At 36.9% G+C, this 13,825-nt stretch overlaps 1 protein-coding gene across 5 annotated transcripts in view; it reads left to right on the top strand.

Moving 5' to 3' along the window:
* SLC25A21 (solute carrier family 25 member 21) overlaps window positions 1–10,516 on the top strand; it is a 306,437-nt gene extending 295,921 nt beyond the window's left edge. For all 5 annotated transcript variants that reach the window (XM_087951846.1, XM_087951845.1, XM_087951844.1 and 2 more), the window contains 4 exons: window positions 3,027–3,191; window positions 5,542–5,723; window positions 7,660–7,712; window positions 10,176–10,516. In XM_087951846.1, the coding sequence (XP_087807972.1) occupies window positions 3,027–3,191; window positions 5,542–5,723; window positions 7,660–7,712; window positions 10,176–10,237 (462 nt within the window). In that variant the 3' untranslated portion in view covers window positions 10,238–10,516. The remainder of the gene's footprint in view (window positions 1–3,026; window positions 3,192–5,541; window positions 5,724–7,659; window positions 7,713–10,175) is intronic.
* Window positions 10,517–13,825: the final 3,309 nt, after the last annotated feature.

Raw genomic sequence — 13,825 nt, 5'->3', positions numbered from 1 at the left:
CATAATTAACTAGTACCGAAAACTCATATTTATTATTTTCTGATCCATGTTTCAAGGTAGAAATAGCAATAGCACTTAGACTTATATACTGTTTCAAAGTGCTTTACAGCCCTCTCTAAGTAGTTTACAGAGTCAGCATATTGTCCCCAACAATGTGGCTGCTCATTTTACCAATCTTGGAAGGATGGAAAGCTGAGTCAATCTTGAGCCGGTGAGACCTGAACTGCCCAACTGCTGGCAGCCGGTGATCAGCAAAAGTAGCCTGCAGTACTGCATTCTAACCACTGTGCCACCACAGCTAATAATTGCTATAATGGGACTACGTTAATTCCTTTAGGAGTTCAAAATAATATACTACAAATGGGGGTTCCCTCTTTCAAATGGATAAGGTAGAGTCTCCTTCAAACTTAGTTTGACTCCTGGTAACTACATAAAGATAACCTTGTAGTTCTCCTGACAGTAGTAAAGAGGTGGCCTTCCATGACTACCTTCTGGGGTGCATTTTTTACTTCTCAATTTGATCTAAACCTTAGTATTCACTAGTCATCTTCCATCCAGTAGAAAGAAACTGGTAGATTTTTCAAGATCAGTCAAAATTAGCAGGATGCTGCCAGCTGCTGTTACTCTTCCAAACAGAGATAGCTTGAATTGAGAGTGTCTGGATTAATTCATGGCTCAACTAATGGTGAGTTTCCATAACTAAGTCAAAGCCTCCTCTCTCTGGGCCTAATCAACAGGATATTCACTTCTTTACGCTGTTTTTTACCAGACCAAGTTATAAATACCTGGCAAGCATATGTAAATAAAAATGAAGCAATATATTAAAAGAATATCCAGCCTGACTGTCACCTGAATAAGCAGAAACCAGATGACTTTGATATGGCAAGATTCGTTTGGGTGATTTACTTCAATGATATTTTGTCATTAAACAAATGAATACAAGATGACATAAACATCATTTAAAGAGTTGTAGTCAAAATGGTCTTAATTTCCCTATATAAGCATCCTTGTGACAGTCGTGTTTTGCCTTTCTAATTAAACATTTGATTACACAAATATAACTTTAGTGAATAACAAAACTAAACAAATAAAACCTTGATAGGAAAAAAACCATATTTAATTTGGGGCTAGACAATTATATATATAAAAAAAAACTTCCACACCAATTGGCTTGGGTTGGAATTTTGAAAGCTTAAGGACCTAGATGTTCTATGTATGCATATGTGCATAAACCTCCTAGCTGGGGAAATGCAGGAAAAAATATGCAGGCAGCCATATGTGGATTTGCAAAGTAGTCTCTAGATTAGAGGTTCCAGCCTGCACAGCAATATATGCCCACTTGGAGTAAACCTGGGCTTTGACCATGCATGAGGCATTAGCCAAAATATACCCAAACTGAGCTTTATTGTTTTTATTGTTAGCAGGAATGCTATATGGAGCACAAGTGCAACTGGGCTTGAATGCATGGTGAACCTTGTTCCAAAGGTACTTTTTCCAAAAGGCAACTGGACTTTTTTTTTTTTTTTTTGTTATTTTCCTTTGAAAACGTTTTCATTTCTCATCCAAGAAGCTTCTTCAGTACTTGGATGAGAAACAAAAACATTTTCAAAGGGAAAAAACAAAGTCCAGTTGCTTTTGCCACTTGGAACATAAATGGTAAATAGGATGGGTTAAAGCAGTGGCAGATTAAGGCTCACTGGTGCCCTAAACACTGACAAATCTTGGTGCCCAACCTCCTTTGTACATACTGTACAAACGAAGCCAAGCTTCATTGGGGTTTTTTTTCTTTCTCAACTTTGTGGTGCCCCCTTTGGGCCTGGTGCCCTAAGCACATGCTTAGTCTGCTTAATGGTTAACATACCACTGGCAGAGGGGGTATTCAGCAGGTGCTGACCAGTTCTGTAGAACCGGTAGCAGAAATTTTGAGTAGTTCGGAGAACCAGGAAATACCACCTGTTCCATATTAGCAGGCTCGAAACCCTGCATTCCTATTGGCCCAGACAAGCTGGATCGTGATTGGATGGCTTGAACGTTCCTGATTGGCTCATACAGGGTTTGCCCCGATTGGCTAAAACCAAGCGCGGCAAACTCAAAGAGTTGTCATTGGCTGCCTAGCCGCGGCCAGCTCTATAAGAAGAGCTGCCGCGCGCTAGGGTTTTGTCTCAGAATCTATCCGCTTAATAAAGAGCTGTTGTTCACTACTCAAGCCTCGTCTATTCTTGGGACCCACCGACTGAACTTAACACCACCTCTGACTGGAGATTTTACAGTATCCTTCCCCTGCCTGCCCATAGAACTGGTAGTAAAAAAATTTGAATCCCACCACTGACCACTGGGATAAAGAAGAAAATGAATGAAAGTCACATAGATAATTTGCCTGTCTGTGAAATTAAGAGAAAGGGGAAGTATCTAAATGAAAGTGGTTTTGCTTTGCCAAATATGCAGGGAAGTGAAGATATAGGTTCAATGAAAAGGTAAAGTGCACATGAAAAAATGTGGATTGGTTTGTCTAGATTAATTTGGATATATATGAAATCAGAATCCATTGACTCATAATATTCAATGTTACAATCCACTAAATGTTACTAAAAGAACAAAATATGATTCAGTTGGTGAAAAACTGTGCAAGGTCTGGATAAATTATGTCAAGGAAGAAAAACATTAGGAATTCAAAATTAAAAAATAGAAAGTAAGAAAAAAAAAACCAATGGAACCATTCCGATATCCAAAAAGGGATGAGGATCGGATAGTTGAAAAAGTTATCTTTGTTTTACATACATAGTGTGAGCATCAATCTATTTATATGTACACATGGGAAAAGAATGAATAAAAAACATAATTGATTTTATTGTTCATGATGAAAAATTAAAAATAATGAGTGAAAGATACAAGGCTCTAGTAAGACTGGAGATATCCAAATTCAACTCTGTTCCCAGACAAGGAAACCCACTTGAATGATCTAAGCCAGTTATGCACACTACTGAAATATTTATAGAGAAGTTTTGTCTTTTGCTTTATTTGTATAGCAACCATCCACTTTTGCTAAAGCTCACCAAATAATTCAGGCCAATGGGTGGGGTCTGAGTGGACTCAACAAAGGGCTGTCTGCTACTTTGGGACGTCATGGAGTTTTTAATATGGTCTATTTTGGATTCTACTTCAATGTGAAAAACATCATTCCTGCCAATAAGGTATGCACATTATTTTAAACTCTTTCACTGACCCATCTGAGATAAGGAATATTGTTCCAACTTTTTTCAAACAGTTGAAAAAACTGAGAGTACTACAGGTGAGAACCAAATATTTCCATAACTTCCATTTTTCCAAAACTGGACCTATGGACCTTCCAAAAGGAATAATAGTGCTCTCACATCTTACATCTAAACCCAAGATCCCTGTGACTCTTACCCTACTTCCTTTAAGAAAACCTGAAGGTTTTACTCTTCCCCCAAGGCACTGGACCAAAAAGTGATTTGAATCCATCATTTGAACTGATTTTTTTCTCCCAACATGATCATTTATTACATATTCTTCTTCTGGCTGTTATTATTTCTTTTAACCTCCTGTAAGCCTTACAAGGCCATCAGCAAGTGAGCAGCCTTGAAAATTAAAATTATAATGATAGCTAACATAAACAAACATGTTCAAGACATTTAGTTGGCTCTCCTTGGAAGTACAGTGTTGATCTAAAAGGGCAAATGGCTTGTCTTAAGGCTACAGAGTGCATATCTGACAGAGGTGGACTTTTTAAAAACTGCAGTATAGTATTACATAAGATAAGTTAATGTACCTGTGAACAAATGGATTTCATCGGAGCCACAAATTGAATACACCAAACAAATGTTAGTGTTTGAACTCCAAACACCCTTTAACTTGTACTTGCCCTTTAACCTATTGTGTTATATCTACTAAAAGAGTAAGTCTATCAGAATAATGAAGCTGTTGCTATCTCACAAAGGAACATAAACAGGAGAACCTCCACAGTAAGATTGGAAAGTAGGCAGTATATTTGATTCTTGAAAACTAGATTTGCAGTGAAACTATTGTCCCCATAGGATAAGGTATTAAAACTTGAGTCCTGGAAATACAAATTCCAGTACTAATAGATCCAATAGTATGTGTCTTTTAGACGTTAACTGGGACATTTCCAAGCCCAAATAGTACTAATATTGTATGAACAATGTACAGTATTTGGTTTGAACTTCAAGGATTGTCCACATTTGTTCAGCTTTTGAGAATTGAGGAGCACACCAAATATGGCATCCTCCTCTATGAAGCTGCTCTAAGAATTTTTCTTTATATGGTGCCCTGCAGTTACTTACAACTGTCATCAGCTCCAACTAATATGGGCAATGTGAGGGCAATGTGAAGGCAATGTGACTTGGAACTCAATCCATCTAGAGGGATGGAAGGGACCAGGTTGGGAAAGATTGCATTGAAGGACCTTCATTTAGCAAATTACCCCATACATTCAAAAGACCTTTTCGGTACTTGCATGGCACAAAATGGCAAAAGAACTTTTTTAGGTTGTACAGTATAAACAGGCTCAACAGGAAATTTAGCATAACAGAATTCACTTGCAGTTTGCAGTATTCACACACATGAGATTAAAACTTTATTGAGGAAATTTTACTCTCACTAAACTAATGTCCTGGGTAGGAAGGCCATCTGAGAAAGCATGAACTGCTGGATTGTGTCAGCACATGCAGAAAGCTGTTGTTTTAAAGCTGGCTTTATCGATAGCTAGTTAATGAATTTTTCAAAGCCAGGCAAAATTGTAGGCTTTGGACAAAACGTTTTGTACATTCTTCAGCCAATCTGCTTCATTGAGTTACTACTGTTCCTGATACAGAAAGGCATAGAAATCTGCTCTGCAATTCTAACGTTGCTGGATTGTTAATAGCAGGAAGCCAGGCCCCCTTGGTACAGTGCATCAGCTACACGCAAAGCTTAAATGTAAAAAAAAAAAAAGCTGGAGGAGGAAGGCAGCAGACTGAGATTAGCCTTTATTTAATTTAACATTTGGGGGTCCAATGCACAAATGAGCATTTTAGTAGGCTTCATGGTGGAAGTTGCTGTCATTTGTAAAATATTCTGGCCAATTAGCTAATAGTGTGCTTAGATTTCTCCCGTTTTGATACAGTAATACTAAGTACATTGTGAAGCCCAATTATACAAATCATCCCCATATGCTGAACTGGTCTTGCTTTTATGAACTGTGTTTATAAATCCTGTGTGAGGAAATGTGTACTTCAGCAATTTAGACCATGTGTAAAAACATAGCCAATCGGATTGTCAAGAAATGGAGCCCTGGCATTGGAAGTCCTAATGCATTCCACTAGAATAGCAGGAGTGTATTGTATCATGCAAGCTTTCTGATTAAATGCATATTATTTCATAGTCTTTAACCAGTTGAGGTGCTTCTATTCCTATTTTAACTTGGTTCATTTTATGACAGTCCTTCTCTTTCCCCAATCCATCGTCTTTCTTTTCCTCCTCTTCTCTCAGCTGTTTTGTTGGTTTGCTTATTTGTTCATCCAGGATCCAACATTGGAGTTTCTGAGAAAGTTTGGAATTGGGCTAGCCTCAGGAACAATAGCCTCAATTATTAACATCCCTTTTGATGTTGCAAAGAGTAGGATTCAAGGACCACAGCCTGTGCCCGGAGAAATCAAGTACAGGACCTGTTTTAAAACGATGGCAACCATTTATAAAGAAGAAGGGTGAAGTATTCACTTCAGTAAAATCGCATTGCAGATTTTCACTATGTAACACTAGATTTCATCAGGTCCCTAAAAATCTCTCTGCATAGTATTTATATATCAAACCTTTTCAAAGCTTCACAATTCAAAATATACACATGAAATTAAAAGAAAATTCTTCTTTAGCCTGAGTTTTCTGAATTTTCATTTAACAAATTTCTTATTATATTATTCTGAAAAGACCCTAGTGTTCTACAGCAGACCATTCAGTTTATACACCTTAGTATCAATGGGTGCATTGGGGCAAGGGTGGCCATTTTTTCCCCCAACACCAAGATAGTCTACATTTAATTGTTTCAATTGTAAATACTAAAAACATGCTGTTTGCCCATATTGAGATTGAGGAAAGACAGCTTGTCAACATTTCTGCAAAGGGGGTTAGTGGAAGCAAGAATGTTTGGTTTTAAGCAGATCTAGAGGTCACAATGAAAACTGTAGGTTGAAGAGGCCCTGATTATGTCTGGATGCAAATTATACAGAAAAGGCTGTTTCATATATCAAAAAGGGTTTTGCATCTGAAGAATCAAAGTCATCCTAAGAGCTACTTCAGAGAAACGCCACTCGTCCTCCCACATTTCTAACTTTCTGCCATTTCTTTAGTCAGCGTTCTACCCTAGTCTATAGAGGAATGAGAGTGCAACATCTGCTTGTTTAATGAGCTGGCATACAATTGATCTGGAACATGACTTTAGTGTATTCATGGCATCAATATAGTACTAGGATTCCAAACTTCATGTATGCAAATAGTCTAAAGCAGGGGTCGCCAACCTTTTGGACCTCAGGGACCACCAAACTTATAATTTTAAATCCCAGGGACCACTACCCAGTTCTGTGGGCGTGGCCTAATTTGTGGGTGTGGCTTGGTGGTCATGTGACTGGCTGGGCATGGCTTGTATGTACATATTATAAATATTTATATAAATATTGATTTTTTATAAAAAAAGAGCAACTTTTACCCCAAATCAGGCAAAGCAGGCAGGCAGATTGAGTTGCTCACTAGAATCACAGATTCATTCAGAGATCTATCTGCCATTGGCTAGCTCAGTCTGTCACATAAAATTTGCTAGCAAGCAAACTCACAAAATTAACTCACAACACACCATGTATGTAAACATTGAATTTTTTATTTAAAAAAGGAGCAACTTTTACCCAAAATCAGGCAAAGCAGGCAGGCAGATTGAGTTGCTCACAGAATCATTCAGTGATCTATCTATCTGCCATTGGCAGCTCAGTCTGTCACATAAAATTTGCTTGCCGTGAGTCTGCACTGAATAATAGAACCTTCAGTTCTAAGAGAGATTCGGCTGTGCTTAAAAGCAGAGCCAAAGATCTAAAGACTAGCTAGAAAGCAAGAAATCCAACCATTTCCTGCTTCCTAGCTAATATAAAACTCCCAGCACAGCAGAACAGCTAATGGTCAGAAAAAGGAAAAATAGCAATTTAGCAGCAAGTTTGCCGGGTAAGGAGTGAGTGGGCGGGGAGGGTTCCTGTGGGCCATGTGGGCGGCGCAGCCTTGTGTTTCTGCACAGCCTGGATTAATTGCTTTGTGAGGATGCTCTGGGGGTGAGATTTCTCTGCGGCCCACCAAAATTTTCTCGCGGGCCACCAGTGGACCACGGCCCACTGGTCTAAAGTAAGAACTCAATCACAACATAGTTAAAGTAGAGCCATTAGAATGGTGCATGTTTCAGAAAGGATAGAATGCAATGCTTTCAACCTTGCATAAGGACAACACTTCTCTACTATTCACTAAAATATTCTGTCAGAAATTAAGTATCCATTGTCTTTTCCAGGAAGCACATAAGCCAGCTAAGTCCAAGTTTTGTTGTAAGCAGACTGATGAGCTATTAAGAAACCCCGATCAATGTAACTGAAATTTTTCATTGTTTTTCTACAGATTTCTAGCTTTATACAAAGGCTTGGTTCCCAAGATCATGAGGCTAGGACCAGGTAATTCTTTTCTCATTCACTATTAATGCTATCATAATTTTATTTATATACAGTGGTACCTTGGTACTCAACCTCTTTGAAACTCATCAAATTTGGTACTCAATGCATTTTGACATGAAAATTATGTCCCGGTACTCATCATTTGTTTGGTACTCAATGCACAAGCTAGAACTTGTCAGTGTCAGCTGCCTTGTTGACTCACTACAGTATTCCTTATGGGAAAAATGTGTTTCATATTCATCATTTTTGGTACTCATTGTGTCTCCCAGAACCAATTAACGATGAGTACCAAAGTACCATTGTAGTTTATTTTGATTCAGTAACTTCAGACTCCAAATACGTAGTCTGATTTGTACTATGTCTCTTATTATATACTATGTTATTACTGTTCTTGGTTTCTTTTTCTCCCTCATACATGCTCACTGCTCAATCAACGGTACAGTAAATAAAAGCAAGAAAAAAAATCTGGTAAAAGGACATACCCAAACCCAAATCTCTACCCTATTTGCCAGATGTTGAAGCAGACTTTAGTTTTAATTTATCTTCTTTCCATTATAACTGACCTGTAAAATCAAACTGATACCTTTTGGCAGGTGGTGTCATTAGCCTATTATTTTATTCCAGCTATTGCATAGGCCAGTGGTGGCTAACCTTTTTGGGCTCCTGTGCCGATAATTGTGTGTGCGTGGGGGTCCGCCCCATGCACATGCACGTGTGCCCCCCCGTGCATGCCTTGCATCTCTGCGCATGCACGTGTGACCCTCCCGCACACCGCACATCTCTGCACATGCATGAATGACCCCCTGCGTGCGCCGCACATCTCTGTGCATGCTGACGTGTCTGCCGTGTATCCCCGCCCCCTGTGCATGCGCACCAGATACCCGACAATCAGCTGTCGGCTGCAGTAGACCTGCTCTTGGTGAGGGCTCTTGTGCCAGCAGTAATGGCTCTGCGTGCCACTTCCAGCACACGTGCCATAAGTTCGCCATCATGGGCATAGGCCTTTAATTGTATATACAAAAGTTAATGGGTGGAAATGAACACATTTAAGGAACAGTGGGAAGTTGAGTGCTGGGATATTTCCACCCCAGCCCTTTGGAACATATACCCAAGATTGGGTTCCTGAATACATCTTTCCAGAATATGAACCTCCCTCCAAATAGGTGGATTTCCAGGAATCTCTAGCTAACATGGCCATTGAAAAAGGTTCAAATCCACACATTTGGAAAGGTACATAGTTGGAGGAGATTGTCTTGGTAAAAATATTATCATGGATATATTTGACCCTGGATTTTTAAAATTTGTTCAGATGTTATTTATGTACTCATTTTGTATACAGGTAGTCCTTAATTAGGACCAGAAACTGCATCATTGGGTGATGTGGTCATAAGTTTAAACAAAAAACAAAAAACACATGACTGTACCACTTATCAACAGCAGTTCCAGAAGTCCATGATGCTGATAAGTGAGAACCATTAAACAAGGCCCTTGTGTGACTGTTACTAGCAACTTCCTACCAGCTTCCCTATTGACTTTGCTAGTGAGAAGCCATCAAGGAAGGTTGCAAATCACAATCATGTCACTGAGGGATTCTGCAACAGCCTTAACTACAAGGAACTGTTATAATCACCACTCACTCAGTGCCACCGTAAATTCAAACAGACAGCTGCTGTATGAATGGTCATTAAACAAGGACCACCTGTGCTCCCCAGGTTATGCATGTATTATTAGTGTGTGAAGTTTAAAACCAGAACCATCAAAATTAATTTCATTTATTCTCTCATATGAATATTCCTATGTTGGTTGACCACTATGGTCACTAGATTAGATCAGATTACATAATGGGAATTGGAACTATGCTCCAAGGATAATAAACTTCCAGTTCACTTTGTCTTTGATCAGCTATGATAAAGACCACAAGAAAACTATTACCACCTTCTAAATAAACACAGAATGTTTTTCTCTTTGTGTTGGCTTACTCAGCAGCTAATGAAGGCGTAATCTCAAAAAGATCTGTCAGATTGTTTCATTTGAAATACCTATTAGATGTGAAGTATACAAAATAGTTTCTCCTAATATTTTTACAATGGAGATTCCCTTCATAAAAAGTTTATTTTGTCCAGGAAATAACTAATAGACATAGCTATTTTTTCCCATGTGGGAAATTCACCCAGTCTGTTGTAAAATGACAACTGGGTGAATTTGGCTTTAGACCAGTGAAGACATGCTGTGGACTTAAGAAAGCTTTGCTGCATTTTGATGGCTTCTCCCCCATAATACATACACATTGTGTGTATAATACATATTGTGCGTACAAAGTTCTGCACCAAAATATAAAATGCAAGACCCAAACATTTCTTTATTTCCAAATAATTTCAACTGATTGGTATAGAAAAGTCAGAATTCCTTCCATGATGTGCTACTTCTTAAATTTTGTACTTCAAAAAATTCTTTCCTTTCTAGGTGGTGCAGTGATGCTGCTGGTTTATGAATATGTTTACGGGTGGCTTCAAGAAAACTGGTGACCAAAAGTACTAATTTCAGACTGAAAATAATGTAAAACAATTCCTATCAAATAAAAAAAAATTGGGCATCAGCATTTATAGGCTTAAAAAAGAAAGGGAGAATTGTACAATGGTGGAAAATAAATGGCCTTGGTTACTGAAGGCCAATAGTAGTAAATATTCTTCAGGGGGAAAAAGTTGATATATTTCAACCCAGATGCAAATACTATCCCACTAAGTATTTTAAAAGAATATAATGTATGTCTGTCAAGCAAATTAAAAGTGTTCATTTGAACTATCTCTTGTTGACTCCTTGACTGAACAAATCTATTGTTTAAGACAGGGGTCTCCAACCTTGGCAACTTTAAGACTTGTGGACTTTTAAGCCTTGGACCCTGTTTACCGTCAGGGCGGCCAGTCTCCCTTTGGGCATAAAGCCGGCTGGGTTTGCAGGCCAGTGCGTCCCAACCAATTATTCACAGGGTTATTGTTAAGGGGGGGAAAAAGGGGGAAAGGGGTGTGTTAGCCATCCCACTTATTTATAAAAATGCAAGGCAATATAAATAAATAAACATTATAAAAGTTGTTATAAAATTTTTTTTTGGTCCAGTCTTATATTCGAATAGTAAGGGAGAGATAATATTCTTCAAATATAATTTTGCTGCATTCTCGGCTTAAAATGGACCTACAATATTGATAAGGCTTCTTCTCATATTAACCATTATGGTTTTACGATGTGCCTCGCGCTTGAGCTGCTTTATTCTCCAAATTCTGCCGATAAAATAAATTAATGATTCTCATCCTTCTTGAAGCTGGATAATCAAATGATGTATCCATTCATTCTGCATCAACTGTGCTCCTTGTCAGTTTATGTTTTACTCAATTTGAAATACTTCAGGGCTTTAAAATTCTAAACAACATATTGGTAGCCTCTACCTTTCAAATTTCCTCTGTACAGAGAACAGTCTGGCTATGAAAACCATTCTACTTTTCTATGGCTTCTGGTTTTAACGTTTTTAATATTTGCTCTCATCAAATATTTGAAACTGCATTTTATTTTCCATGTAAGATACTTACTTCTATCATTGGATATTTCATATTACTGGTTTATAATGCAAACTGCATTCAAAAGACTATAATGCTGAAAGATGGCTATGAAATATAGATTTAAAAAACTATTTCTCAAAACTTCAAAGAAAAGTGAGATAATTGAATTCTTTTTTAAAAAAAATAGTATTTTTATAATGATGTTTGAGGCATATTATGTGTAAGACAGATGGAAATATCTTAGCGTTTGTAAAGATATTTGTGTTGACATAACCATGTAGAAAAATTGCCTAGATTATATTATGCTGGCTTTTAAAAAATGTTTGTAAGTAGTTGATGTCAACAAAATGTTTTGTTATGTAGTGTTTCCAATACATGAATTAAAAGTCTTCAGAGGAAATATGATATTTCTCTATTTTGTTGTTGTTGTTAATTTAGCATGTTCAAAATTCAAAAATAAAATGCATTTACATATATGGCTTTTGGCTGTACTTCCAACATGACTTTAAGTATATTTTCAACCTTATCTTTCAGTAAAATAAAATTATTTGATAGTACCCTCAACCCCAAACAAATGATACTTTTAATGACTAGAAAGACTTGTTTTTCTGCCTGAGCCTATAAAGTTTGCAGAATGTGATAGAAAAACATGATTAGTATTAATCATGCTGTTTAGATATAAATCTAACTTCTTTCAGTAGGATGACTTTTTAATATAGTAATTTTATTAGAAATTACAATTAAAAATAAAAAATGCAAACTAAAAGAAATAAAAAATAAAATAAAAATACTGCAGAAAATAAAAATAAAAAATAAGGAAATAGTAAAGTAAAAGAAATATCTTCATCTCAACTAGTATAACATTCTAGTAATTTATCATCTCTTAAAATACAATAAATGATCTTGTCTTCCACTTTTAGATCTCTTATCTATACAAGTAGTCTTTGAGTTACAACAGTTCATTTAGTGACCGTTCAAAGTTACAACGGTACTAAAGAAAAGTGACTTATGACCATTTTTCACACTTATGACTATTGCAGTAAAAAAAAAACATGGTCACATGATTTAGATTCGGCTACTTGACAACTGACTCATGTTTATGATGATTGGAGAGTCCTGGAATCATGTGACCCGCTTTTGCGACCTCCTGACAAGCAAACTCAGTGGGGAAACCTAATAACCGTTATTAGTCACCTAATAACCATGTTACTAATTTAAGAACTGAAGTGATTCACTTAACAAATGTGGTGAGTAAAGTCATAAAATGGAGCAAACTCACAACAAATTTCTCACTTAACCACATAAATGTTGGGCTCAATTGTGGTCATAAGTTTAGGACTACCTGTAAACAAATCCTTAAAACCTCATTCTTCAGTACTGGTCGGCAAATATACATTAAGGATTACCAGAGAGAATAACATATCTATCCACATATCCTTGATCAACTAAAACAACTCTTCATTCCTTTTGCTTTTATCAAACTTGATATTTAATCATTTCAAATATTGTTTTAATGTTCCAGAACTTGATTTTTTTTCATTTTTTCTTTCTTCTTTCTCACAAAATTCTTCAAAGCTTTAACAAGCCTTTTTTGTATATCCAATACAGGAAAATTATCCAGGTCACTCTCTGGGTTTGTTATTTGTATATCCCTTTAATTACTAAGACACCCACTGGCTTTTTTAATATCTAGCATGACATCTTTTTTCCACATTATTCTTGTAGCTTATCATTTTTAAATCCACTTTCAGATCCGTTTCACTCTTGTCCAGTAAAGCTTATTCCTGTTCCACTCCATCTTTAAACTGTAAAGGCAAACACTCTTAAAATTATCTTCATTATATCCAGTGTTAAGATATTTTTCCATTCGGTATCAATAAGCCAATTTAAGTATTCTTCTCCTTTAATAGTAATCTTTAGCTCCTTTTGGTTTCCTCTAATATCCAATCTTTGTCCTATTATGTTTTTAAAGAGAAGTCAAAACAAAAACATTTTTCCTCAAAACGTTAATCTGAGACTCTAGAAAGAGTGCAGAGAAGAGCAACCAAGATGATTAGGGGACTGGAGGCTAAAACATATGAAGAACGGTTTCTGGAATTGGGTCTGTCTAGTTTGATGAAAAGGAGAACTAGGGGTGACATGACAGCAGTGTTCCAATATCTCAGGGGTTGCCACAAAGAAAAGGGAGTCAAGCTATTCTCCAAAGCACCTGAAGGCAGGACAAGAAGCAACAGGTGGAAACTAATCAAGGAGAGAAGCAACCTAGAACTAAGGAGAAATTTCCTCACAGTTAGAACTGTGTCTGAAATAGTATAGGGTTTCCTGCCTAAGCAAGGGGTTGGACTAAAAGATTTCCAAGGTTCCTTCCAACTCTGTTATGTTATTCTGTTCTAAGAAGGATTCGTATAATTAATTCCAAATTCTTATCTCAAATCTATCTGGACCATTTGTCCATTTGTATCTTTCCAAAAATCAAACTTCTAGCTATTCTTTTGCTGTTTATTCCAAAATGTTTAAGTTCTTAAACTTGTAATTAAAGTTTATTTTGCTAATGATTGAAGG

Source organism: Notechis scutatus, chromosome 1, assembly GCF_049901735.1.
Source record: "Notechis scutatus isolate UNSWTSFEM ecotype Mainland chromosome 1, rNotScu1.2, whole genome shotgun sequence".
NCBI classification, from domain to species: Eukaryota; Metazoa; Chordata; class Lepidosauria; order Squamata; family Elapidae; genus Notechis; species Notechis scutatus.
This window is presented reverse-complemented; position numbering and strand designations above follow the sequence as displayed.